This window comes from Rissa tridactyla, chromosome 2 (assembly GCF_028500815.1).
Source record: "Rissa tridactyla isolate bRisTri1 chromosome 2, bRisTri1.patW.cur.20221130, whole genome shotgun sequence".
NCBI lineage: Eukaryota > Metazoa > Chordata > Aves > Charadriiformes > Laridae > Rissa > Rissa tridactyla.
In genome coordinates, this window is record NC_071467.1 from 26,184,997 (window position 1) to 26,212,394 (window position 27,398).

Consider the following 27,398-nt stretch of genomic DNA (forward strand, 5'->3'; position numbering starts at 1 on the left):
ACTGTAAATGTTGTATAAAAATTTAAATGAATTTAAAAAATAAAGTCTTCACAGATTTTTTTTTTTCTACTTCTACACATTTTATAATAGTCTTCCAGCATTAGCCTAGAAGTAAAGTTTTGCCATTGCTTGAAGAAACTTCTTTTTCCTTCTCTGTGCAGCCAGCTGTAGGACTTCCTCAGGGTTACTGGCATTCAGCTCTGTCTGGCCAATGGCTTTTATCTGAGAACAAAAGAGGAGCCATCGCTGTAGTGACACTCACTCTAGTACAGATGTTTTATTACAAGGCATTTTCAGCTCCAGTTCAAGGGCTGGGTTTTTTTCTGTACCACGACACCCCACCCCACCCCCATCCCAGTACAGCTTTACAGCAGCACCCAGCCTCTGCTGAGAATTACGCAACAAAATTCAAACTGGAAGTGGTGATTCTTTTCGAAGAGTTTCAGGAAGGGGAAGACACACTAAGGGAATCCCATACCCCAAAGCAGCCTGTGTTCACTTACTGCTATCTGCCGCTTGTCTGTCTCGCCTCTTTTGTGGTGGAGATCTGAGGGTGAGTCAAGAAAAGACACCTGGGTAGGAAACAGACTTTTTCCAGACACGAACATCCCCTGTGAGCTTGCTGTAGTGGTAGTGTAGTAAAAGGATACATGTCAAGTACTCCAAGATGGTGACATCCCAGATGTACTCGTAGTAAGAATCCATGGCATCATGACTGAAAGAGAATACAGGTTACATCAGCTAACACATTCACATATTGTGTATACAGCTTTGTAAGCTTCATTGTAACATTTACCTGTTTTGCTCCTGCAGCGCCTTAAATGCAGTTTTATAGTCCACTTCTCGAAGGAACTGGCATAAAATAGCTACCTGTAAGGATGGACAGGTGATTTTCACAGCCTTAATCCCCCACAAACCAAAATCTTCCACAGAACACCTCAGTAATCCCACCCCCTTTCTACACCTAACCAAGGGCTGGTTTCCACAGCAAGTTTGAGCACCTGCACTTAGACAGCATCCACAACGCATTCTGAAATACCAACAACAGTAGTAGCTAAAAGGAAGAAGAAAAAAAAAAAAAAAAAAGGGACTGACCTGGCTTCCAGGTTTCTAAATGCATTTAACAACTCTTAAAATCAGAGCCTAATAGAAGCCTTGTTACTTCTTGGAGAATGACCAATCCCAGCGAACAGCAATGGCCACATGCAGCTATCATGAAGAACAAGGCCAGGCTCCCAACACCACCCCACAGACACCCTACTCTCTCTCAACTCTACAGAAAAAAAAAAATATCATCTATATCCTAAGATAAAAACAGGACACAACCCCCCCCTCCCCGACTATGTCTAGTTTTTACATTTCCAAGTATATGTTTATTTACTCCTTAATTTGGGTCATTTTAGTGTCCTAAAAGCAACAGTAACAAGAAAATATTTCATTGTAGATTGCATTTACAAGGAAAGTTGGATTCAGTTTTACATTTCAGAAAGTTCTCCCCCCCTTTTAACATCAAAATATCCATAAACATGTTTTACTTAATGCCACGTTTCACCTGTTACCTGGGTGTGACAGTTGAGTAAGGAACAACACTTGATCATTCTTTTTATCACCTACAGAAGGGTTAAAAAACAAAACACAGGTTTTGAAATACTAGTATTGGAATACAAGCAGCATTTTTTTTTTTTTTTAAAGCGAGGGACCAGCTAAATAACTATCTGTGCTCTTCTAACCCCCCCTCCAACAACTCCTGCGTTTTAGCACATCCACTGATCAACTTTCATCACTTCCAAGACTTCACAAGAGCAGGATGTGTGCTGCAGAACAGCCCCGTGTTGCTGGTAAGAGCCGGGCCATGCTCTGTTCAAGAGCTTCACCTTTATCTCCTGCTGCCCACAGACAAGGCCTGGCCTGGCTGGGAACAGGCTCCCCGGCAAAAGCTCTCACACCAAGGCAGACACGTGTCAGCGAGCAGCAGTGGTGCTGTGTGACAGCATGGTGGTCCCACCGGCACTCCTGCACCAGGGCAGCCTGGCACGAGGCATAGCTTAGACTGGGCTGTGATCCCAGGATCCCAGTGAGCAGGAAAGGAGTAGCAATTGGACAGGCTACATAAATAACTTCCCTGGGTCTAGACAGTTCCTTCCTATTGCCTACCAAAACGCAGCCTACAAGTAACGCAGTGGTTTCCTACTGAACATGACAAGTGCCTGGATAAAGGTTAAAGCAACTACAAGACGTCACCAGAACACGCTGTGGCTGGGACTGAAGATTGCTCCCAACACACACACAGTTATTAAGGGGTTCTCACTCATGACCCACTTGCAAGTGGCAAGCTGCTTGTTACACCATCTTGCAAAGTAGGCAGGTACCTGCCATGCACAGTGCCGTACCTCTGGCACGCTCTGGCAGAGGTAAGTTACAATCCTACCTATCTCTGGACAACCTTGCCCAGCCCTGTGACACTGCTCTGCTCACTGTCACAGTCCGGAGAAAAATACAAGCATGTGTGTGAAAAGGAGCCAACCTTGCCTGCATCTCACTGCTAATGTGATGCCACTCCTACCCCTCAGCTGTGTTAGCTACAGCAGACAGTATTTCAGAAGCACTTAGATAACACGTTTGAGCTCATCTGCACCACGCGTGGAAGCAAGCAGGCTCCGTCCATGTGATGCCAGCACCAGAAGCACAGTGGGAGCTGGGTACATCCAGTGGCTGGAGGCTCTGGGCAGCGCTGCAGCGGAGCCGGCAAGGCAGAGCGAGCGCTGCTGCGCTGCCCTGAGCTGTTCCGCCCGCCTGGCACCGCAGCACACAGCGCAGCCTCGCAGGGACGAGCTGGGGGAATCACCACGTCACTTGGTATGCTCCTGGCTGTTTCATTTGCTCACTACCGCACCAGAGCCCAGCACCGGTGCTTTCCCAGATGGCTGCTCTGCACACTTAGTCTCTACAAACTAACAGAAAAGCCTCCTGTGCTTCATCAAAGGAGAAGCTTCGGATTTTCTATGGCCTTCAGGCAACAAGCAAAGAAAAAACAATCTGTGAGGATTCACACCCCTAAATGCATCAAGATATAAAAACCTTACAGGCTACAGGAACGTGTGCATGTTGAGCAGTTTTGTCTCTACAGAGAATTAGGATACTGACTGAATCCAAAGAAATATTTTTGTACATCTAAATCCCATTTTAACTCACCTGGTCGGTGTACACATCTGGTGGTACCATCTTATTAAAGAAGTCTGAGCATACAGCTCCTGCCTGTAGATAATAGTGAAGCGCTGCTGAATACTGATTCGTTGCTGCAGTGGAAAAGAGCAAAATAAGGTCTTAAAAAGTAAACACAACAGTTATTTCTAAGACTCAGATCAATTGTTTATAGAATTACTCAGATACATATCTCACAGATGAATTGTACTGGGAAAGTGACTTGCATGTCATTGTTTAAAGATCACAGACACACAGGAGGTGGTAGAACAGCAACAGGCAGAAAACTACACAATCAGGAAAATTAACAACATAGGAAAAGTTCTGCCTTTTGAGAAATACTTTTGACTTTTCAAGTATTTGATCTTAAATCTTTTTTCTTATCTTTTCCACTTTAGTGGAAAAGAAGTTTGAATTCACTGCGTGTGGATGTGGTGAAGGAGTTTAGTTGGTGTGAGTTAGAGAGGGACGGCTGATGCCACTACACACCTCTCATGGTTCAGCGCTAGTTTTACTCCCAGTAAGTTCTTACTGGACCGACGTGAAGACAGCCTTCAGGGGCTCTGTGGTGAGAGCAGTCTGCTTGTCCACATAGCTCCTGAAATACAGACCTGACACATGCCAGGAGTGCTCCAGCCATCACTCTTTCAGGTACCAACTTCTGAGGCTCCCTGCATACACTTCCTCATTCTGGGATGCTGTTCCTCTTTGTACGAGCAGTAAATACTGCCAGTTTTGAGGTCTGACACCTTGAGTCACTCTCCCATATACAAGGTGACAGCCCTAAACACTGAATTAAGACCCCTTCCCGCACCCCAAGGATTATGAAGCATCTTCTAGACAAATCTGTCTCCTTTGGAAGCAAGAGGCTAGGATTCCTGCACTACATCTTACTGAGCACCACAGTCCAAAAAAAAAGAAAAAAAATAAAAAGAGATTTGGAAACATGCACCTTGCCTCCTGCAATAGCCCAAAGTACCAGCAAGTAGATGGCAGAGGCACAGCATGCAACCTGTTTTATTGCCAGAAAAGAACAATTTGGCTTAAATGCTAACTTTCACTAGAGTGGTCTCGACAGATAATTTAAGTGGAAGAAATGCCCGACTACCTTTGAGGACAGATACGGCCGTGTTCTTCCCTAGCACATACACCAGGTAGTACCATACTTGTCTGGCTATCTTCTGAAAGTTCATTCTCCACTCTACTCACACTATAAAGTAAGCCCCAGGAACCGACTCTAGATTGGGCAATAATTTAACATGGCACAGCATCACATAGGTCGGGCAAGATTTCCCCAGGCAACCGCTGCCCTGGTACAGGCTGGGTGCGTGGCACGGAGCCCAGAATTTGAAACACTTTATGTCCCAATTCTCCTGGCTGCTCTCAGCTGAGGAGCAAGGATGCGTATTTGGGAAGTGGCAGGTGAGGACAGAATGACTGGGAAGAGCTTCTCATCGCAACCAATACCAAATCAAGAGTTCACACTTCCTTATTTACAAATCCTAGATATTTCCTTATATAAAATACAGATCCTCTCTACTCTTACTGTCTTCTGCTCCAGTAAAGCTGATCTCCACATTGAAAAGCAACCACCGTTCACACAACTTTCCATTCACTTAATAAAAGACTGAAATGTTAGGGGGTTGCATAATTATACCCCTCAAGGGCCAACTGCACCCACTTCAAAAGTGAAGTTAACAATGACTCTTACAGTAAAGTTTCCCTTACTCTAAAAGCAAGTCCTCGTGACCCATTGAAAGCCCAGTCTCTCCGTGGGCTCAGACAGCCTCCCAGACAAATTCACCTACACTACTGCAACTAAAGGTTTTTAACTCATGTATCACTTCAGTTTCTTTTCATAACAGGAAATACAAGGAGGGTTATGTCAGGCAAGTCTCAGAGAAGCAAGGTACCCCTACACACAGGCAAAAAACAGACATTGGTTTCACTTACCAAAATAAATATCTGCCTGAATAATTAACCAGAAGTGGTTGTTTGCGTTGATAGTCAATGCATAGCTGACTAGCTCTTTTACTGTAACAGCCACAGCTTCAAAGTCCACTGATTGAAGACTAAAGGAAAAAAGGAAGAAAAATAATTCCTAAATGATTGTTCTTTTTGAACTCTAATCTGATTTCACATCTAGTTTAACTCCAAAGCACCTTAAGTGTCGAGCAAAAATAACTCCAGGAAAGATTTAGTGTTGACTAAGGCTACTGTTGAATTGTTTCAATACAGTAAATCTGACAGAACAAATACACCTTCACAGATTTGGACAAAAAGTCAGAACTTTATCTGTGTCTGACACCATAAAAGTGTTCATGCAGAACATACGTTCTCGGTTTCAAGAAGTTTGAAGACAATACCTGAAACCACTACAGATCTATCACAGCATCTGCATAACCGGCCACAGACAGCAATCTCTGGAACCTTGTGAAACTAGCTTGGAAAGGAAGGCTGGGAATGGTTTGGCACATTGCTTGGGAAGCCTTTCCCAAACCTCATGTGGCATCTCCATTTTTGAAAACGTGTTTTTTTTCCCCTCACCCTACTGCTGAATTCTGGTAACACTGAAAACTTTCTGCTGCTTGACCTTACAATATATTCTGAAGCATATATCAGTAACAATGAGATGATTCAATCAGATCAGTTAAAGACAGATTAACCACACTAAGCATTACACACTGTCTCTCACAAAAGAGATCTCTCCCAATGCATACAGGGAATCTAAAAAAGTGAGGTTCTAGCCCCACAGAGCCTCTAAACTTCATTGGAGAAATACAGTTCAATCCAGCCACAACAAATCAATACGTACCATATGCCACTTAGTATCTTGGCAATTACTCAAACACACCTCAAAAATATCACTTATTTTGTATTAAAATATTATATAGTTCACACAGTTACATATAGCTCAGTAAAGCACACAGCTAAAAATCCCCTCAGTTTCTTTTACCCGTATCTCCATCAGGACCATCAGATCAGGAGCAAAAACCTCCACACAATCAGACCAATCTGCCCGCAAACAGAATGGGGGGATCAGTGATGCCCTTACACAGCAGAAATCACACTAACACACAATAACTAGTACACAGTAACTTGAAACAAACCAACTACGTAAACACGTATTTTGAAAATTTAATTTTTAATTATCATCTTACTTGGGGATGGATGAGGGCCAGATGGAAATGTGCTCTGCTGCAATATCATTCACAATATCTTCCTAAGAGAAGAAAGATGGTAAGAGACATCACACAGAGAAACATTTCAAGAAAACCAAGTAAGATGTTTATGATATATACTAACCCGAACGTTATGAAGCTTGACAAACAGGGACAATATTGTGGTTAAAACTAATGGTTCCTAGAAGGGAAAAAAAAAATAAAATAGTATTCCCATGAACTAACAAACTCCACTTTCTTCCCTAAGAGTTTTAAAGCTATGTAAGTAGTTCTGACATCGCTACAATTTACTTTTGAAATAGAGCAATATTTTGTTAAGAATCTTGCAACACAGGTATACTGCGAGAATGTTTCTGTAGGAAGTCTTTAATTACTTCAGATTTTCCTAAATAACTGCTTGGATATAAACTTTGTTATCCTTAAAGTTAAGCTAGGCATACTACAACTTTCTATGCATTTACAAACCCACAAGGCATAAAAGAGCTTCCCTTCCTCTTACTTCTGCTGCTTAGTTACAATGCAAGTAGCAGCTTCCTTCTCTCTCCAAAGGGAATGCTTTGCTTCATGAAAGCTGGAATAAACTTAACTTCATGATAACTGGAATAAAACACACTCCTGATGTTAACAGATCTCCACTGTGAGAATTTTTTTTTTTTTTTTTTTTACAAGCTATTCCACACTGCTGTGTGGCAGATATAGCAAATTCAGAAGTTCTGCAGCCATATAAAAACACCTGTATAGATATCAGATTTTCTGAATTTAACAGGAGAAGTGCAGAAGAATATTATATCAAAAGAAAGTTCTGGTTGCAAACACATTCTCACTGTAACTTACCCGAAGCTTTTTGATAAAAGACAGCAGTTCACTCCTAAATTAGGGACACAAATACCCGTGTTAAGTAATTACCCACAGCAAAGAACATATGCAAGCTTAATACACTGGAAGTGAGGGTTGGTAAAGCAAACTCTTCATTCACCAAAATACTCCTTCACCTCTACGTTTACAAACGCAGGGTATATACACGAAAATGCTCAAGCAGGTCATTCACTTTTAATACAATCACTGGGAAGTTTTACTTTTACATTTAAAAAAGGTTAAATAAGAGGTATCTGTTATTCCATCAAGCTATAAAAGGGACGAAAATGACTTTGTAGTAAGTCAACCATTGAACATAAAAGGGAAAGCAATTGAACTGTACTGTAATTCTCCAAGCTCGAATTGCAACAATGATCTACGTGCTTACAGAAGAGGGTACACAGTGATCATTTACAATGTACATTGATTTCCTTGTCACCTCACATCAGATATTGCCACCATAAGACAATCCAGACAAGCACAGACTGTTTGGAAAAGGTTTCACTGCTTCTTTTCCGTAACGACAACAAGGTCACTGCTCTTTACTGTTTGAATCAGGAGAGGTCAGAAAAGGTTCAGTATCTTGGAGTACACCTGTACTGCTTCCTTTTCCTTGCCAGAGTATACAACCGAAACCTACACCAAGCACACACCTTCTTCCACCCAACCCACAGCCACATAAGCCAAAGCAGCTGGCCTTTAGATATACATTAACCCGATGATGTCAAGAAAGGCAAAGAAACAGTCAGTAGTTTGACAGGGGCACTTTTCCCAAGTTTTTAACTTGGAAAGTTGTTCAACATAATCATACATTCCAGAATTTACTGTGACAGGCAACTTATAATCAGGCCTGGACTTCAGAACAGGCTGAAAACACTTAACTGAGTGGACAAGTCAGAAAATCCTGAATGAATCAATTAGTTAAGGCCAAAGCTGGAAGAGATTAGGTAACTGACAGTGAAATTACTCCAGTCAACAATATTGTCTTCCTTTCCTTCTCCCCAGGGGCTCAGCTGAACCAGAATTTCATTTCCAGGCTGAATAACATTTAGCTTTAGATTCAGAAATGTAAAGCTCAGTGTAGACATCTATGCTGCAAGCTAGGTTTTTAATACAGTTATAAAAGCAGTTAATGATACAGTCAGTGAAGTCTGCAGAGCAATTCTGTTTGACGTAAAGGAGACACCTCCAGTCGGTCAGCTAAACTGCCGTCTAGATGCCACTGACTTTACTGGAAGACATACACTGATTATAATGGGAGAACAGGAGTATAGGCTTTGGTGTCTGTATGTTAACCTGAACCCCCCACACTCCTTTTCTCTCTCGAAAAAGGAAAGTCAACACATCACCACTAATATGTAATGCCACCAGCAGGCACATTTTTCACTCAGCAGAGATCTTTGCTGCTGCCACTCTATCACACTCTGATAGTGGAATCCAGACAATTCTTGAAGGGTCAAATACACAATTCAAGCAATCTTTAAAAATAACTTAAGAAAACACACCTGTACATAATGCCCAGTGTAGACTCCCTGTGTTTTATCAAACTCACTCTGCCATCATTCCCTCGTTTGTGCTGGTTAGATACACTGCAGATTTGTACGACAACTTCCCAAAGGTCTTTAGCTGTCCGTCTACTTTCTTTGGGACCTGGAAGTTCTTTGCATGTAGCAGCCAGCAACTGTCCCAGCTATGCAATGCAAGAGAAAAAATACAGTGACTACAGCTTCCCTGAATATTGACTGCAGCAAAGGAATTACTAGCATTTAAAATGGCCAAGCAAGGGATTTTAAGTTACAAACTACAAAGCAATACGACTAAACTTTGCAGCACAGGACACTGGTGAGGAACCTGGAAGAAAGGAATTAAACAACAGATGATTTTTTTCTTTTATTAGTTTCCTCAGGGTACATTTCATTACTACAGGCTCCAGAAAACAAGCTTTACACTCTACTTAAATATGCTGCATAAAACCTAAAAACCATAAAAGATACTTTTACAAATACTGTCTCCCTAGAACTCCCTTTCATATAATAATTAATCTGAACTGAAACTGGCACCCTCTATTATACAGAAAAAGATGAACCTCAAAATGGAAATTAGGAAATACCACAGGTAAGCAGAGCAGGCCAAAAATGAATCTGTCCTGTAATATGATCTGCATTCAGCTTCATTGCCTGACTTTCAAGTAGCAACATTGCTGTAAAACCATTTTGAAAGCAAAGTTTCAAAAAAAGGCAGTGCTCGAATGTCTCCAGAAATTCAACGCTGGTGTTGGGTTCAAAAATGGAACCATTACAGCGCATTTGGAAAACAAGTGTCTTAAGAACAGAAAAACCACCAGACACGAAACCTGAGATCTGTACACTTCTCACACCTCCTCCATGAATCTAGGCTGAGTTCTAGCTGAGAGGAGAGTCCTTTACGGAAGTCCTACAGGGTCTCAATCAGCTTATGGATCAGAACCACACATGCCTGATGCTTATGGAACCAACCTCAGTTGACAGCCAACGAGGGCTAAGACGCAGTTTGTTTCATCTGTTCTTGCAGCACAGCCTCCATGTCTTTCGTCAACCATTGAACACCCTTGCTGCTTAGCCCTGCTGCCTTCTACACCAGACGTTAATTCTTTATAGCCACAAAACCCAACACTCTTGAGACAGAAGGGTACATCCTTTTTAGAGTACAAAAGATTTCAACAGGAAAAAGTCAATTACAGCCTGACAAGGCCTCAAGACAGAGCATTCATTACCTTCACATAAGGATTAGTTTGAACCAGAGGTAATGGAACTTGCATGGTCAAATACTCATTCTCACGCCAATTTAACAGGAAGGCAACACATTCTTCAGCTATAACTTGTCGAAGAGGAATATCTGGAAGAAAAGGGGTTCTTCGCTTAACTTTTTTTTTTTTTTTTAAGAAAACACAGTGTTATACGAAAATAAGTAAAACCCACTCCCCTCTGATTAGCCATTTCTGTTCCATATCTATCACAGAAACACATGATGCTTAGCCCTACAGGAAACCCCACATCTGAAAATTAGGAGCAACAACAGCTTCCTCCAACCACAACAGCACTACATTACGCTCTCAGTGTGAAACCATGCAAACTGTTTTAACAACTAGCACAACTTCTCAGGCTAAAATGCAGACATGTTTATCCTGTTCAAGCCTTTTACGTGGCACTAAACAGAAACTGGTGTCTAGCAATATGTAGGCATGACAATGTTGCTGTTCTTGATTCCAGCTCCTAAAAACTAACCAAACTTCTAAAGACTCACTAAAACCAGTGTCAAACTTTACTGTTTTTCCAATTATGCACCTAAATGGTAAATCTACAATTAAAAGTTGGGTTTGTTTTTTTCCTTTCTCTCAAGCTTTGTGCTTTACTGCATCACAGGAAAGCCAGAAATGTATTTACCAGGTACTCTCATTTCCAAATATCCTCGGACTCTGCTTATAAGATCAGAAGGAGGACGTTCTCCAGAAACACCAGCTCCAGCTTCATGAGTGTAGATGTCCAAAAGTAGCATTTCATTCAGCATGACTTGACGGAGTTTTGGAGAAAACTCTGTCACAAGCTCCAAGCAAGCAGCAAAAAGCTGTTTTGCATGGACAAAATCCTGCAATAAAGAGGATATGCGTTAATGATTCCTAACGGATTCATAAGGGAAAAGACTAAGAGTTAAAATGCTCTTCACTCGGCACCCTTTATCATTAGCATTACTCAAGCATCTCACAATTACCATTTACATTTTTGAGTCCTTTGGACTTGCTATTAAGTTAACAGTTCCAACAGTTCCAGATTTTTCAAACAAAACAAGAAGTTTAAGCAAAATACCAGATGTAACTACTGGCATATTAGGTACACTTCAGTTTTACCTTGTCGTTTTGCAGAGTACAGTATTGTCAATTATACGGCAAATAAAACAGCACTCCAATAAATTCCTTATGTAAAACAGTTAGCCAGAAGAACAGCACTTCATATAAGTAGTCAAATCACCACTGGGTTTAGATACAGTGTGATTTAGTACATCATAACCAAAACTTTGTACGAATGAAATTGTCTCCAGGCCCAAGTAATGGAAAGTCATTATCCTTGCTCTACTGATGGAACTTTGCAAGACAGAAATATTTAAGCATTATACAACACACGGAGCTCGTTACTACATATCTCTCACCTCCCAATTTTTCTTCCCCCAGCCCCTACCCCCCCAAAAAAAAAAAAAAAAAGGTTTTCCATATTTTCAGTGTTGTTAAAATTCAATTGCTCAACCTAACTCACCAGTAACTTCAGCTGGCTTGCTCACCTTAATTGCGCAGCAGTGTAATCCCTTCGCCATAAGGATGTAGACCAAATCCCTAGTCAGATTGTCTTTGATGCCTAAAATAACATTGCCGTAAACATTTGGTACTTCCCACTGGGAGAGAAATACATAAGATATTTGCACAGAAACAGGTTTTAGAATTCACATCACTGTTTAAAACATTAAAACCAAAACTCAGATATTGAAAATTATTGACATTTAGGTGCCAACTCTTTCATTTTTACATCTAATCAGAAGTAATGTACTGTTCATATAGAAGTACAATAAAAATGGCTAGCTACCCTACTTAGTTCTGAATATGCAATAATTGGGAAAGGGAAAAAAAAAAACAACAAAGATGACAAGAAATCCTTACTCTAAAAAAAACCAAACCAAACAAACCCAACCTCTTCCTCTCTCCTGGTCCCAGCTTTTAATAACAGAAATTTAAAATAATATTGCTAACTAGTCAGAACACTGAAAGCAAAAGTTACATTTTTTTTTTCCACAGGGAAAGCTTGTGATACAGACAGTAATGCCTTAACACAAAGGTTATAAGTTTTGTTGTAATACTTTTCATAGAGAAAGTTAGTTTAGACATGTATCATCATTCTTATTAAACCACCACTATGCGGGGGGGAAGCGGGGGGGTGCGGAAATCACACTGTGGATCTGTGACAAGATGTTTGCTGTTCAATGCAGTATGGTAACTAACCAGTCCTTGAATTACACTCTCTCAGGACCACGTGAAATAAGTTACCTTATTTGAAATTGTCCAGAACTGGCGTTCTGAAGTCATACCATGCAACTCAATTAAGATCTGGCGAATCCTCCAAGGATCTACTGACAATATGAGCTGATGTTCAAGTTGTCCAATATTGACACTTGCTGAAGCTAGAAGAAAAGCAATCAGGTCTCCAGCACATTCCTTCTTAATGTAGATGCTTCCATTTCATTAGTATATAACATTTTAAACATAACACAGCAAGAACCGCAGATAGATCAACGCTTTTGTAGGCCACGCACATCCTTTCATGCCCTTCCACAAACACCTTGTGCTAGCTTCCCAGCTCCCCTGACCTAAAGGGCTGCTTGCAATGCCCCCTTTTCTTACTGAGTATTTCTAGCTCTGAGTATTTCCTTATACTTGCTACGCTGAAGCAATAGGTTCAAGATCCGCACAAAAAAAAGCGTTCCTATACTGCCTTAGCGACAATATGCATTTTCACAACTGGCTTAAGTCAATGCAAGGCTGTATTAGAGCAGAAAAGTAAGTTCTCTCCAGCTCCAGTCACCATCTGGCACGTCTTATGTTAGCTTTGACTTGTGCAACTGCACAGAGAGACAATTATATCTGGGAAATGAAATGGCCAAAAAGATTTGGGTTTCACTTTAGTAGATTTAAAACTTCATGCAGATGGTACTCCTGGTTCAGCTCACCACACAATCACATGAGCATTGGTGCTGGTGTGAGTCCAGAGGCAGGGTGCCTTTTCTGGGAACAGCTACCACTGCCAGATTCAGTTCAAACCAACCGCCACACCTCTCTCTCTCACTTGGTCAGCTAGGACACATTCATTTAAGCATACCTATTATACTCAGTTGAGATACAAGCAAAATACAAGCAAACAACAGCCACCTTCTTGAAGGAGTAGGACATTCACCGACTAAAAATGGGAAGTATTCTCTCAACTTTTTTTTGAGAGCAGACCTGAACACAGTAACCTCAAGCTTGGGAACAGGTTAACTGCCTGCATATAATAAGTTGATGGAAGTACTGTGAATATTACCTGGGATATCATAAAAAGAAGTCACAGGTTTTGTGCACAGGTTGATTCGAGGAGATCTCTTCCGCATTTGATCAATGAGCAGCTTCCGTTCATCATCTTTCAGCAGTTTTATGAACAGCTCATGAGAGGAAATCATGAAGACAAGCTGAAGATCTTCCAAACCCAAACACAAGTTTCTAAACAAATAAAAAAGTTAACACATGAGCAGGAAGAAGCTGCTTATTTTTCCAGTCGTAAGTGCTCAAAACACCAAAAGCAACATAATACAGCGCAATAAAAGTGTCAATTCATGGTATCTTAATACCAGCACATACTTGAGAAATGCTGCCATTTTTCTCTTCAGTGCTTCAGAAGCATTTTCCAAGTTTATTGATCTTGAACAAACCTGGGAAGGAAAGCAGTAAATAATTAAGCAGCCCCTTAGAACTCTAAAAATATTTAGTTATAGACAGTGTTACTGCCCAGTTTTCTGACTCACAATTAGTATCAGGCAGTAAACCTCTCTCTCAAGGGAGGCAGCAAAGTTATCTGATAAACACTGTAGCCATCACAGATAGATCAGACTTCTTTCAACCTGTACACAAGACAAGCTGTTTCAGACAACTGTGATCTTCCCTCAGACACAATTCACATTCCTTTTTCCTATTCCTCTGATATTTAGCTGTGCTCATGCTGAGTACCACAGTATCAGCCAGCCTCACAAGATCACTAAGATCATAAGCCCTGCTACACGAGTTTAAAAACGAACAAACATTTTTAAGTGCAAAACCGTAAGATTCACCAGGACTAACAGGGTGGGTTGTTTTTTTTAAAAAAAGCAGTAGTTGAAAGATAACTAGATAGTTGAATTTAATTGCCAGCTTACAAGAAATAACTTTTTTTGTTTTGAGAAATATGTTTAAGTCCTAATACGAGCAGTTGATGGAACAGCTTTTACTTGCTCTGAAGAACAAAGTACTGTCAGTCAATTTTTGCCACATGCTTGAAGAGACAAGCAAAAGACAAGGCTCAAATTAAGAAAAAAAGATATAAGAAGGACAGCAAACCAACAAAAGGAGTAAGTCAAGTTTGAGAAATAATAGTTTCCTAAAAACTTCACTGAGGGCAATAGTTTAAGTCTCACATATACAGTAACTAAGGATCATTTAAAGACATGCTAACTTCAACAACAAAGGGAAAGTGGTCATCTTCAATAGATTCTTGTTTTTCTAGTATCTCTCTCTCTCTGTCTTGGAGAATTTATTTCTTTGCTCCTTGAAAATAAATGTTCATCAACAGCTCTATGTAATTTAATATCAGGAATAACAGCAATTTCAAATCCAAGCTGAAGTAACAGGTCAACATTGGTTCCTCCCCAACAGATAGAAATGGAGCCATGAACACAGATGCAAAATTGATCATGTACAGTGTAATTGTACTAACTGCAAAAAAGTTGAATAAAGTTTGAGAAGTTACCTTACAAAGTATTTTTCTCTGCTTCACAAGTTTGAGCACTATTTGCAACAATACGGTTATATGGGGAAAGAGATAGCTCACTACAGTTTCCCCTTCTAATTTCAGATAATTTCTTACCTCAAGGAGGAAGTCTATTTTCTCTTTGCTGGGTTTCAGGAACAGCTGACAAAACTGAATATCAATTGTTCGACCCTGCAATACATCGCAGACTGTGTTGCACACGCAGACTTTGAAACAAACTTCATCCAGAGCATCATTCCTGCGTGAACACAAAACTGAAGATCACAGAACTTCTCTGACAAACACAAGAGTTGGTATCAGAGCAAAGCTCCAGCTGCCAGATCTCAAGGTAAGCTTGGAGCACATGCCTCTGTCCAATTCCCTCCTTGCCCACAGCTCTCTTTCACGTGCAGGCTTCATTATTGCTTCAGCCTGAGCACCACTGGAACTCCAACTAGAGCAGTGCAACTGACAGCAAAGATGCATGGCTGACAGCCCAAAAGACTTCATGAATATTTATGCAACTCACAATACACAATCATTGGACAAAAATCAAAACAAATAACCAGAACCTATACCTTCCTTCTCTCAACCCTTCCCTTGATTGCAAAGTCATACTCCTCCATCCTTGTCTGCCTAGTACTCATCACTTGATGGCACTCCCTATCAGCCATATCAGAGACGAAAACAACCCTATATATATTGCTAAGTTACAGCCTCTAAGATGCTCTTCCAAGAGATGTTTATTTGACTCCTCTCTGGCTGAAGCTGAATGCAGGAAGTAACAAGCTCTTACAAAACAGGCTGTCACCATCGATGCTTCTTCCTCAAACACATTTGTAAAAGTGAGCCTCTCTCAATTCTTCAACTGAAATACTTGTAGGCACTCTCCCTTCAGAGAAAAATTGTCATCATAATTATATGAAGAGCCTTTACATATAATCCTCATTCAAGTGCCTAAGCCCCACAGAATGTTGAATTTTGGACTCAGCCATGTGCTCGGCATTTCTCAGTTGGGAGCAATCCACAAGTTGCCCTTGTAACGTGCCTAATTCTCTCTGCTTACTGCATATGGTTTTTTTCTTATAGTAAGTGTACCATACTAATCCTTCAGCACTGGGCTAGTTCACCAGGGCACAAGACTCCTAATCACAGATAACTACACCGCCAGTGTTCCCAATGAAGTACATGTCTCCTACAATATTACTGTTCAGTGTGGTTAACCAGCTTTGACTTCAAGTTTTAGAAAACCTCTAAAGAGGCACTAACTTAGTTATAAATTTTATATATATCTGTATATATATTCACACACACGTATGATAAATTATGACTTCTACCACTTCACTGATATTTTTATTTATGCAAGCGTTAACGCTCATAAAGTTTTGCCATGCATGGCCACAGTGAGATACATCACAACACAGCTCCTCAGTTGGAAGACGTAGTTTAGACTATTGCTAATAGAAATAAAGGCTGAAGTTTCTTGGATGTAAGTTGTTGTTAGAAGATTTTGTATACTTTCCATGAAAAACATAAAACTCATGAAAATTGTTTTTCAATATGATTAAGCAGATAATTTTTTGATGTCTCACCCTTGTTGAGCTTTTTGGAAGAGTTCTCTCAGCACCGATTGCCTGAACTGAACAGGTAAACTGAGGGTTAGATTATCTTCAAGGAATATCTTCACTAAGTCCTATAACACAAACACAGTTGGAACAGTCAATAGATAATGCAAAAGATACAGATAAAGTAATTTTCTGTCTGGTAAAAAATGATCAAAATAACAGAGTTGCTTGCACCCATATGTAGTATTAAAATTCATTAAACAACCAGAAAGGGACCAAAGAAAAAAAAAGTTCTCTAGCATCAGAGAATCAAAGAAAAAAAAAAAAAAACCAAACCAAACCCGAATTTGCACATCTCAGCAGCAACTCTTCCTGAAACCCAAAGAATTAGTTTCTACCTGAAAATTCCATACATCAGCTAGTAGGAATTATTTACATTGTATGGAATCCAAGATATTTTAATCTAATATGTATCAGATTATGTTACATTCCTATATAAGTGTTATATATTCCTATATAAGTTCTAAACCAGTATGTTAATGGTTAACTGGAACACTTAAATTTATGCAAATCCCTATCAGCCACAAGGCACGATAAAAAAACCTCAAATATGTGTGGGTTTATTTAAGCACTCTACCTGATAGTTGCCAGATTTCATACAGCTATGGATTTGACTATAAGGAGTTGCCTGTTGAGATGCATCATCAGAAGATGAGGTAAGAACTCCACAAGCTTGACAGTACCCAGCTAACCGTTCTTCATCGATGGTAAAATGAAGTGACGATGAACCATTCTGAGAAATAAGAGTTAATCAAATCTTAGTGGCAAAAATATTATGAAACATAAGCGTAATTCAGAAACACAAACAGACACTCACAATTTCCCGATGTAACAGTGGAACAACAAAAGAATGTGCATGTACACACTTCTTCTACAATAGCATACTTTTTTACACGCTCTTTACAGCTTAGACCATGTTTTGTCTATTTAAATAAAAATCTAAGTTTTGTGGGTTTGGGAATACAAATATGAAGTAAAATAAAAAAGGAAGCATACCTTAGTTGTAAGTTAAAATGTTTTATTTTTCAAAAGGTCAGAACAAAGACAATCTAATTTCCCACAGAAAGTTAAATAAAAAAAAGAATAGGAAGTGCTGTATGGTTACATTCCTCAGAAACACACCACCACGTTCAAAATAACACAAGGGACACAGAATGTACTGATCAGTCAAGTTAATATTAGCACCGGAGATGTTATTCTTTAATTCCACTCATCAATACGAGTAAGAGAATATTCATTACAAAATGTAGACCAAAGCAGCAATACATCACAGCTGATTAATATAATTTAACAAGGCAAAATGTGAGAAAATAATTTGCTGCCAAAATCCCATGAAGTTTCTTTAAAGACCATGTGTACCAATTTAACAGTTATTAAACTGCTACAGAAGGAAGCAATAATTTAGAAAAGTGGTTTTTTTAGAAGAGTTAACATACACGCTAATAAAACACTCATTACCTTTGCAATCAATTCCTTTGTTTTGAAAAACTTTTCTTTCGCATTTTCATGAACAGCTGCATTTGTAGATCCTTGTTGAAAATAAATTGCACCCAAATCATAGCAAACCTGCAAATAGCATTGATATAAAACATATTATCTTGGATATTTACATAACATTTACAGTCAAGATTCAGTATTTCAGATCAAACCTTACACATACTTTAAACTATTCCTAGTTTCTTTCTAACGTACCAACATACACAGCATACCTTTCCTCATGTACTTCAATTGATTCTTCTTTAACTGCGATCTCAGTATGAGCAATTCTGCACAGTCATTACAAAATTACAGAATGATTTCCAAATAATCGTTAAGAACAATGCAACAAACTCTCCCTGCCATACAATGGTCTGCTCCAGAGGTGGCGGGAAAGTAGAAGTGGGGGGAAGCAACAATTTTTAGTGTTAAAAAAAGTTCTAATAATGTAAAAATGAAGTCAATATCTCATTGCATTAAAAAAAGAACACAGGAAATATTAATAGAAAAATACTGCAATTTATCTCAAAAATATTACTTAACACTTTGTCTAAAGAAATATATATAAATTGAAAGTTTTAGTATAGAATGTAAGGTACCTGGCACTGTATCTCCTCTGCGCTGATTTTCAGTCCAGCAGTGGAACTCTCTGTTTCTCCATTCACCATACCAGGCTCCATGGCTAATAAATCCAGAGTTCTTATAGTGTGGACATAAAGGTCTTTGTTTAATTTAAGTGCTCCTTCTAGGACCAGGATGGAATCAGCAGCCTGCTCTTTCAACTGTAATAGTTCAAATGCATTGAAAAAATTAACCTGTTGGTTTTGGGTTTAGCTCTGGGTTTAAATTAACACCAGATATGTAACAGTACAGTAAAAGGTTAGTAAAAAAAAAAATTGTCCTTATACACCTGTCTTACTGCTATGTAGAATCTGCTCCTGTATTTCTTGTACAATAAACAAATTTGTTTTGTTCTACTTCAGTTTCAGGTACTCAGAGAAACAGGATCAAACCCTTACTTCCAATTGAAGCAAAACACGTTTTCTGTTTCACCTACACCTTTTTATCCATTTTTGGAGCATTAAGTTATGCAATAGTCAGATTGTAAAATTTAAGTTATTATTTCACAGCTAAAACAAAACCAGCTTCTATGTGAACGGCAAGATTTTTTCAAAAATCTTGATGAACTGGTAAAAGAGTAAAAAAATTATTCACGCTCATCTATTTGAAAAAATATGAAAAAGTAAGAAAATGTTTCAAATGTATAATATAAATTCTCTAACAGATTCCAAGTAGTACAAGAGCAGGAAAATGACCTAGGCTACTTATGGAAGTAGAGGGTTTGTTCTTCCTTTTTCTTCTTTCTCCCAAAGGGAAACGCTTTAGGCACAATGAGCATTCTGTTGAAAGCCACATACAGAAAACACTTAGGTATTAAGTCCTTTTAAAAAAAAAAGTTTTAAGTGTTGAATTTTGCTGCCATATGATTTTGCAGCTCAAGCATGGTCTTAATTACTAATCACAAACTGATTTTGTAGAGGCTTGCTCAATTCACATGGCTCCAAGGATGGGCTGATGAAAGAATACTTCAATCCCACGAAACAAATTCCATACTACATGCAATGCAGACACAACACTGTCCAAAATGCACACAGTGAAACTGTAGCAAATATTAAAATTGGCAAATATAATGTAAATGTACTGACTCCAACAAAACTGTAATGCAATTGTTTATTTCCTGTCCATTCAGATTTACATGTAAATTAGGGCAAAAATAAGAGGGGTAAAAAAGTCTCACCACTTTCAAAATATTTTCAGTTAGTTCCTTTTCTTGCTGCATCTGGTTCATCCTGGAAAATACAGAGAAGAGGTCAAAATCTCATTTATAAAGCAAACCTGCATGTTATTTTACTTCATGCTCTAGCCCACAACAATTCATTCATAGTAAGTTTTGCTTAATTACATTTTAAACATGATTATGCAGGACCACTGACTGTTCTTACCTATCTATATCTGAAATACAGAATTTTATAACAAAAAGACAATACAATTCAATACAATGGAAGTCACAAAGTTTTCATTGCTTTTTTCTTTAAAAAAAATCACATTGTTAATATCAGCAAAACTATCATGAAGAAATATGCTTTCACAGACTCAAGTCTCTTGAAGCTTCACTAAATCTTTTCAAGCATCTGTCAGGGGCAGAAGTGTGTTCATGTGAAAAATAGAAGTATTTTCAAATTATTTCCCCATACAGAATTTTTTGATTTAGGATCAGACTCTGATACATATAGGACAATACAAGACTGATAGTAAAATGAGTAGTAGCAGTATTTTTAATCAACATACTTAGCAGATTCTCTCAAACAAGTATGGACTAATGCTAGAGTATAAAATTAACACAAAACACATGAAAAATACCACTGAGATACTCCCAAATTTATCGGAGAAATTTGTAACATAAAAGTCGATTCGAAGGACAGGTTGTAACTAACGTCACACAACTTCAAACACGCAAAATGAATACTGTCTTTAAATTACAATTTATTGCCTAACAAAGCAAGTGAAAATTCTTCATTATTTCTCAGGTTATCCTACATAATGCAGCAGATTACTATAAAACAACTGCATTAAGCAAGCTACTGTAAGTTAAAGCAGGATGCAAGAAATGCACCCTGTTTAAACTAGAGAATAAACATTCTGCCTACGCAAACTGCCATCTCCCTTTCTCCCATGATTTTTCATGCCTCTGTGAAGTCACAGTGACATTTAGAGTGGAACAACAGACAAGCACATATATGTATCAAGCATGTCTGACAGGAAAATAAGAATATATTTGAAATAAATACAAGTTTTCCATGTTACAACTAGCCATTTTAAGCAACTGTATGTTACTAACATGATTTAATCCCATTAGAAATTAAATTTCTGATTACAAAATACACATGAAGTCCAAATGAATTATACCTGTGACTTACACATTTAACTGAGGTGGACCTGGTTTCACTTGCTTTACAGGAAAACTACTTTGAACAATGGTCCTTATGGCCCTACATAGGAGAGAAAATTAAGCAAAGAATGGTATTAGCCTCAGAAGTGTAATAAGCGATTATACACCTCTTACAAACATCACTTTATAATTTCAGATGCATTATACCATTAGAATACACGTTCTACTCAAGAGCATTTCTTAAATACTAGATGTGCTCTTATGTCCATAAAAAGCTAAAAGACAACAAGATTTTTATCTTTATAAGGTGACACTTCAAACCACTATCTTGACTATTTTTTCAGGGGACAAAACCAGCTGTAGAATAGCTTTTCAGACTCAGCTCCTCACTACAACCTACCTACAGATCACAAAATTATTATTAGTTTGAGATTCTTTCTCCTTCTATGTACAAGTATATAGATAGAAGAAAACACTGTTTTGTTCTACCATGTTTTTAAGATTATTGCCTTAAAGTAGTTTACCATCTATTGTAGAGTAGTATTGCCATTGCAGTGGTTGGGGGTAAGCTGGATAGATCTACATCCACATGTTTAGTTCCTGGGGGAACCTTGCTGATACACAGAAGTTCATTGAGTAGCATGTTCAATACAGGAACAGACAAACTATTAAAAAAAAAAAAAAGAAAAAAGAGAGAATCAGATACTTCATATAGTAATCCTACTCTGGAATGTTTAAGTAATATACAGTACTATTCAGTACTATATTATTACTTAACATCCCATGGAAGTAAGGGTAGTATAAACATAAACAAAAAATTTAGCATAATGAAATGCTCTATTATCAGATGGCATTCTAGATCAGATATGTAAAGCAGTTGCCAGTACTAGCAGCATAAGCCCGAATGGAAGGTTGCCCTGATACCCGAACTACTACTATGCACCACTGCATTAGTCCACACACATCCCTAGAACAATCCAGACACCTATAATAGCAGGTCCCAACTAATAAGAAATTATTTTCAAAGTATTCCCGGAACATACTTCTAGAAGGTAAGTAATGACATTTCCATTGCAAATGGAATTTCACTCACGTGTAAAGGGAACACTTCTCTTGTGCTATTACGGCTTATTTCCCTTTCTGCAGCATTCACTAGCAAACAGGGAAGACTAGGAACTGGAATAGAGCACTGTAAGCTGTATTAAGTAAGAGAACTTCATAGGTAAAAATGAAGGACTCCTCATTCCAAGCTCTTTTACTACTCACTATAGCACATTTTGAGAAATACAAATAAAAGTATATAAGAAGAAACAAGCCATACCAGTAATTTGAAGGAATATAGTTTTATTTAAAATAGGTCTGAAATGAAAGTATTTCTGTATAATATAAGGAACATATGACTTCCAGACCAACTCATAACAAATAAGACAATATAGCATGATTATTTTTTTTTAAAGAAACTTTAACACACACAAGAGTTAATGTAACTTTTACCTAATGAAGAACTTTCTTCTTCCAAGGTGTCTGCAAGCCAAATGTTTTAAATACGTTTATCAATTATCTGGACAAGGGGATCAAGTGCACCCTCAGTAAGTTTTCATATGACACCAAGGTGGGAGGGAGCGTCAACCTGCTTGAGGGCAGGAAGGCTCTGTAGAGGGATATGGACAGGCTGGATCCATGGGCTGAGCCCAATAGTATGAGGTACAAGGCCAAGTGCCAGGTCCTGCTCTTGGGTCACAACAACCCTATGCAGCGCTACAGGCTTGGGGAAGAGTGGCTGGAAAGCTGCCTGGTGGAAAAGGACCAGGGAGCGTTTGTCAACAGCCAGCTGAATATAGGCCAGCAGCATGCCCAGGTGGCCAAGAGCATCCTGATCTGTATAAGAAATAGTGTGGCCAGCAGGACTAGAGAAGTGATTGTCCCCCCATACTCAGCACTGGTGAGGCCGCACCTCAAGTACTGTGTTCAGTTTTGGGCCCCTCACTACAAAGAAGACATTGAGGTGCTGAAGTTAAGTCCAGAGAAGGGCAACAAAGCTGGTGAGGGGTCTGGAGCACAAGCCTTATTTATGAGCGGCTGAGGGAGCTGAGGTTCTATAGCCTGAAGAAAAGGAGGCTGAGGGGAGACCTTATCGCTCTCTACAACTACCTGGAAGGAGGTTGTAGCCAGGTGGGGCTTCATATCTTCCCCCAAGTAGCAAGTGACAGGATAAAAGGAAATAGCCTCAAGGTTTAGACTGGATATTAGGAAAAATTTCTTCATGGAAAGGGTTGTCAAGCATTGGAAAAGGCTGCCCAGGGAACTTGTGGAGTCACCCTCCCTGGAGGTATTTAAAAGACATGTACACTAGGTGCTTAGGGAGATAGTTTAGTGGTGGACTTGGCAGTCTTAGGTTAATGGTTGGACTTGATGGTCTTAAGGGTCTTTTCCAACCTAAATGATTCTATGCAAAGTACAACCGAGGCAAATATTGCCCCACTAAGATATTACACTGCTAAAGTGCAGTTCCCTCATTTGCTTAGCACTGACAACTGTTCTACCCTATTGGACCATTCAGCAGCTGAAATTATTTGGGTTAAAAAACTCAAAGGAAAAATGGAAAGGTGGAGTTTGTTTGTTTCAACCAGTCAGTTCAGTGATCTAGTTCACAGATATATGGAGTGCCTTACATCAACAAAACTGGAGCAAGACCTCCAACTTTAAGCATATCAGAATGGGTAAACTTATGCTAGTTTTGTCACTGAAGAAAACGTAACCTAAAATTCATCTTTATACAGTTTAGACATGCACATCTTAATGCCTAATACCCACTATTCTTCCTCTCTAAATTATAAACTGTATTGATTTGCTCACAGACATTGCCTTTATCAAAACACTTTTCTAACTCACAGATAAAAACTGAACTTGATTTCAGTTGTCACACCCAAGACTCTTCTTAATGTAAGAAATACGCGCTCAGAAAAGGGAGCAAGACAGATTTCCATTTGTTAAAATAAAGATCTCAAGCCACTTCAGTTTAGTAATTTCAGCATGAAGATGTATAGACTATACCTTTTCTCCAATACATCCAAATCCCACTTCAGATGAGCAGCAACTTTAAGGGCAAGAAGTTTTAAAATGCGATTTCTTTTGTTATCAGGTGGTGGCTGGACTTGGTTCTGTTCATTCACTGATGGTTTCGAGGCTTGTTCCAAGAATTGAACAATCAGCTGTACAGGTGGTGGATCTGCAAAAAAGACACAGCCGGTCTTCAAATTCTTTGTAAGCCCAGACATCAGTTTCTTGTTGCAGCTATGAACAGGGATTTTATCTCATTGCCATTTATACAGCTGACATTGTCACCTGGCAGATTCTAATCCCAAAGGGTATCTTCCTTATGCTGACTCAAATCAGACTATTGACATATTTTTGTTTAACCTTCGACTTTACTTGACTACAGTAACCACACTCTCATACTTTTATTTATTTTCACTATTTTGTATTAATTACGTTTAAGTACCTGCATCTACAGAAAATAAATGCTACCTATTGAAATCACAAGTTAACTGTTGTGAAAGTATACACCTTCTTGTAATTCTCTTCCGTATTTTATAACATACTTTCAAGCAAATGCTGGTACTTCTGAATACATTTAGAAGACACTTTTAGACTGTGAATATTTTTTTTTCAGAAGAAAAAAAAAAAGCTCCAACTCTCTCCCTTACAATAAGACAGTCCCTCCAGCACCTTTGAGCTGTTCTGAAAATCTGAAGCCAAATCATAACTACTACACTCTCACTGAACTTTGTGAAACATGACACTAGTATTAATCATTATTTTTAATTGCAAAATAGCAGTATAAGATCTAAGCACAGAGATAAAGCCTGACTATGCTTAAATTTACTTTTTGTAGAGGCAATACTGTCCCAGGTTTTCCCATTTCCTCCACCTGCTCATAGAATTCAGGTACTGAAAAAGACAAGTCCCACTTACGATCATCAAAAGATCAGATACTTTTAAATATGGTCACTTTCTTACTATACATCAGATTAGGTTTCTGTTCACTGCGGGTCTAAGATGACAAAGTAATTTCAGCACTGAACCTTTAGGAGGACTCTACTTCCTGGCGCTAGCAAGACTTGAATGAGAGAAAAACAGCTGCAAATTGTAATGATTTTTACAAACAGCACCTCACAATGTAAAAATAAACAACTTGAAACATTTCCACAAACAAAACTCACATTGCTAAAGCAAAAGCACAAGAAAGATAGGGAAATTAAGTCATTAAATAGGAAATTCAATGTAAAACGAGAAAGATACATTCTTGTTTGCACTAACTAATGCTGCGCGGCCGTGGCCTCACATCCCCTGGTCCCGAGGTCCCCGTCTCACCGCTCTCACCCCGACTTCCCCAGCACCGGGGCCTACCAGCCCCGGCAGCAGATCCCCCCCCGCCGCCTCACAGCCTCTCCGTGCCCAAACCTGCGGGAGGAGAGGGAAGGAGGGAGAGGGCGGGCGGGAGGCGGCGCCGGTGCGCGGCCGGCAGCAGGCCGCGGGAAGGCGGCGGCAGCGGGCGAGCTGCAGGCCGCAGCGGCGAGGGAAGAGGCCCGCAGGGAGACGAGCGAGCGCTTCTCCCCCGTGAGGAGGCGGGGAGCGATGCCGGACCGCGGCCGAGGGGTGGAGGCGGCGGCCGGCAGGGCCGCGCCGCACGCACCGGGAGAGGGCTTCTGCAGGTGCTGCTCCAGCAGCGCCTCCTCCAGCAGGAACTCGAACCAGGAGGTCTGCGGCGGCGTGCAGGGCCGGCTGGAGGTAGCGGCTTCCCGGTCCGCCGCTTCCGCGCTCATCGCCGCCGCCTGAGCCCGACGGCGGCCCCACAAACCAGCCGCACAAGTCGCGCCCGCCCCCGCAGGAGGCAGCAAGATGGCGGCCGGCCACCGCCCCCTCGCGCAGGCAGGGGCGGGGCTCCGAGAGGCTCCGCCCCTCGGCGCGCGGCACCGCCCACCACAGAGGGGAGGGAAGATAGCACCGCCCACCCCCCGCCCTCACGGCAGCGGCCCAGAGGCCGCGAGCTGATGTGTAACCCATTGCTTTGCATCTCCCTGCTTCCCTTCCCCTGCCACTGCTTAATTAAGTAGCGGTAAATACATTTATTTAATTAGTGTTGACTAGCAGTTATCTAGAGAGGTGGGCAAGAAGAGCCGGGCCCCTCCAGTGGCTCCTGCAGCTCAGCCTAGGGTTACGCGGCTGATCCCCCGCCACCCGATGCACACCTTAATGCCTTATGAAAAGGCAAAGAAATCGAGACATTGATCCATGAACAAGGGCAAGTGACCGAAGTGCTGGGTCCCGCACTTGGGCCACAGCAACCCCATGCAGTGTTACAAGCCTGGGGAAGAGTGGCTGGAGAGCTGCCTGGCAGAAAGGGTCCTGGAGCTGTTGGTTGACTGCTGGCTGAATATGAGCCAGCAGTGTGCCCAGGTGGCCAAGAAGGCCAATAGCATCCTGATCTGTATCACAAATAGTGTGGCCAGCAGGACTAGGGAATTGATTGTCCCCCCATACTCAGCACTGGTGAGGCCCCACCTCAAGTGCTATGTCCAGTTCTTGGCTTCTCGCCAGAAAAAAGACATTGAGGTGCTCAACCATGTCCAGAGAAGTGCAACAGAGATGGTGAGGGGTCTGGAGAATAAGTCTTATGAGGAGCGGCTGAAGGAACTGGGGTTGTTCAGCCTGGAGAAGAGGAGACTGAGGGGAGACCTTATCGCTCTCTACAACTACCTGAAAGCAGGCTGTAGAGAGGTGGGGGTCGGTCTCTTCTCCCAAGTGACAGGCGATAGGACGAGAGGAAACGGCCTCAAGTTGCACCAGGAGAGCTTTAGATTGGATATGAGGAGAATTTTTTACACTGAAAGGGTTATTAAGGATTGGAAAAGGCTGCTCAGGGAAGTGGTTTGAGTCACCATGCCTGCAGGTATTTAAAAGACAGGTAGACATAGTGCTTAGAGATATGGTTTAGTGATGGTTTTTATCAGAGTTAGGTTGATGGTTGGACTCGATGATCTGAAAGGTCCCTTGCAACCTAGGTGATTCTATGATTCTAAGTCAAGTCAAGGGGCAGAAGCAGCTACTTCCTTTCAGCAGCAACTTCCACCGTTACTAAGATGTCCACAATTACATAGTCCATATCTATCTACGCAAGACTCTAACCTGCAACTAGCCAGGTGTTGGTTCTCAAGCTTTTCAGATATCCCTCTTCCTAGGATGTCAATATCTAGGGGAGAAGAAGGATGACTAGTAGAAGCTTTTAGCTATATCATTTGGCTGAATTTCTCAAATATTTTATCAAGAAGAGAGATCACAAAGGCTGAACAGCAAATTTTCAATGTAGTTATACAATGCAAATCTCTTTTGCCCCTGTCATTGCTGCACGCGACTAGGCTCTTTTTCCATTCCTACAGCACTGCTACTTACCTAGTCAACAGCCACAGCTTCTGCAGCAAAAGGAACAGGGGACGCTCCATCAAATGAGTGCCTGGTGTGGCCCTTTCTCAGTCTCGGTCCATCGAACTATGTA

The 27,398-nt window shown here is 40.3% G+C and overlaps 1 protein-coding gene across 8 annotated transcripts; it reads right to left on the minus strand.

Annotated features, from left to right (window-relative positions):
- Positions 1 to 8: 8 nt before the first annotated feature.
- On the minus strand, positions 9 to 25,759 carry INTS8 (integrator complex subunit 8). 8 transcript variants are annotated; one of them, XM_054190988.1, is made up of 27 exons: positions 25,539 to 25,759; positions 23,897 to 24,071; positions 21,367 to 21,507; positions 20,871 to 20,942; positions 19,691 to 19,742; positions 18,492 to 18,674; positions 17,875 to 17,982; positions 16,994 to 17,149; positions 16,384 to 16,484; positions 14,909 to 15,050; positions 13,651 to 13,721; positions 13,337 to 13,512; positions 12,307 to 12,440; positions 11,550 to 11,660; positions 10,661 to 10,862; positions 9,991 to 10,112; positions 8,744 to 8,928; positions 7,218 to 7,251; positions 6,508 to 6,564; positions 6,363 to 6,424; positions 5,155 to 5,273; positions 3,193 to 3,296; positions 1,560 to 1,610; positions 797 to 870; positions 651 to 715; positions 504 to 547; positions 9 to 222 (listed from the first exon to the last, which is right to left on the minus strand). In XM_054190988.1, exons 1-27 carry the CDS (start codon positions 25,666 to 25,668, stop codon positions 106 to 108), a joined length of 2,988 nt encoding a protein of 995 aa, XP_054046963.1. In that variant the 5' UTR covers positions 25,669 to 25,759; the 3' UTR covers positions 9 to 105. The 8 variants fall into 8 exon arrangements, 7 of the variants coding, with proteins under 7 accessions (XP_054046963.1, XP_054046969.1, XP_054046966.1 ...); XR_008464802.1 differs by lacking the exon at positions 9 to 222 and having other exon boundaries at positions 1,553 to 1,610; XM_054190991.1 differs by lacking the exons at positions 9 to 222; positions 504 to 547 and having other exon boundaries at positions 579 to 715; positions 1,553 to 1,610.
- Between the last annotated feature and the right edge of the window lie 1,639 nt (positions 25,760 to 27,398).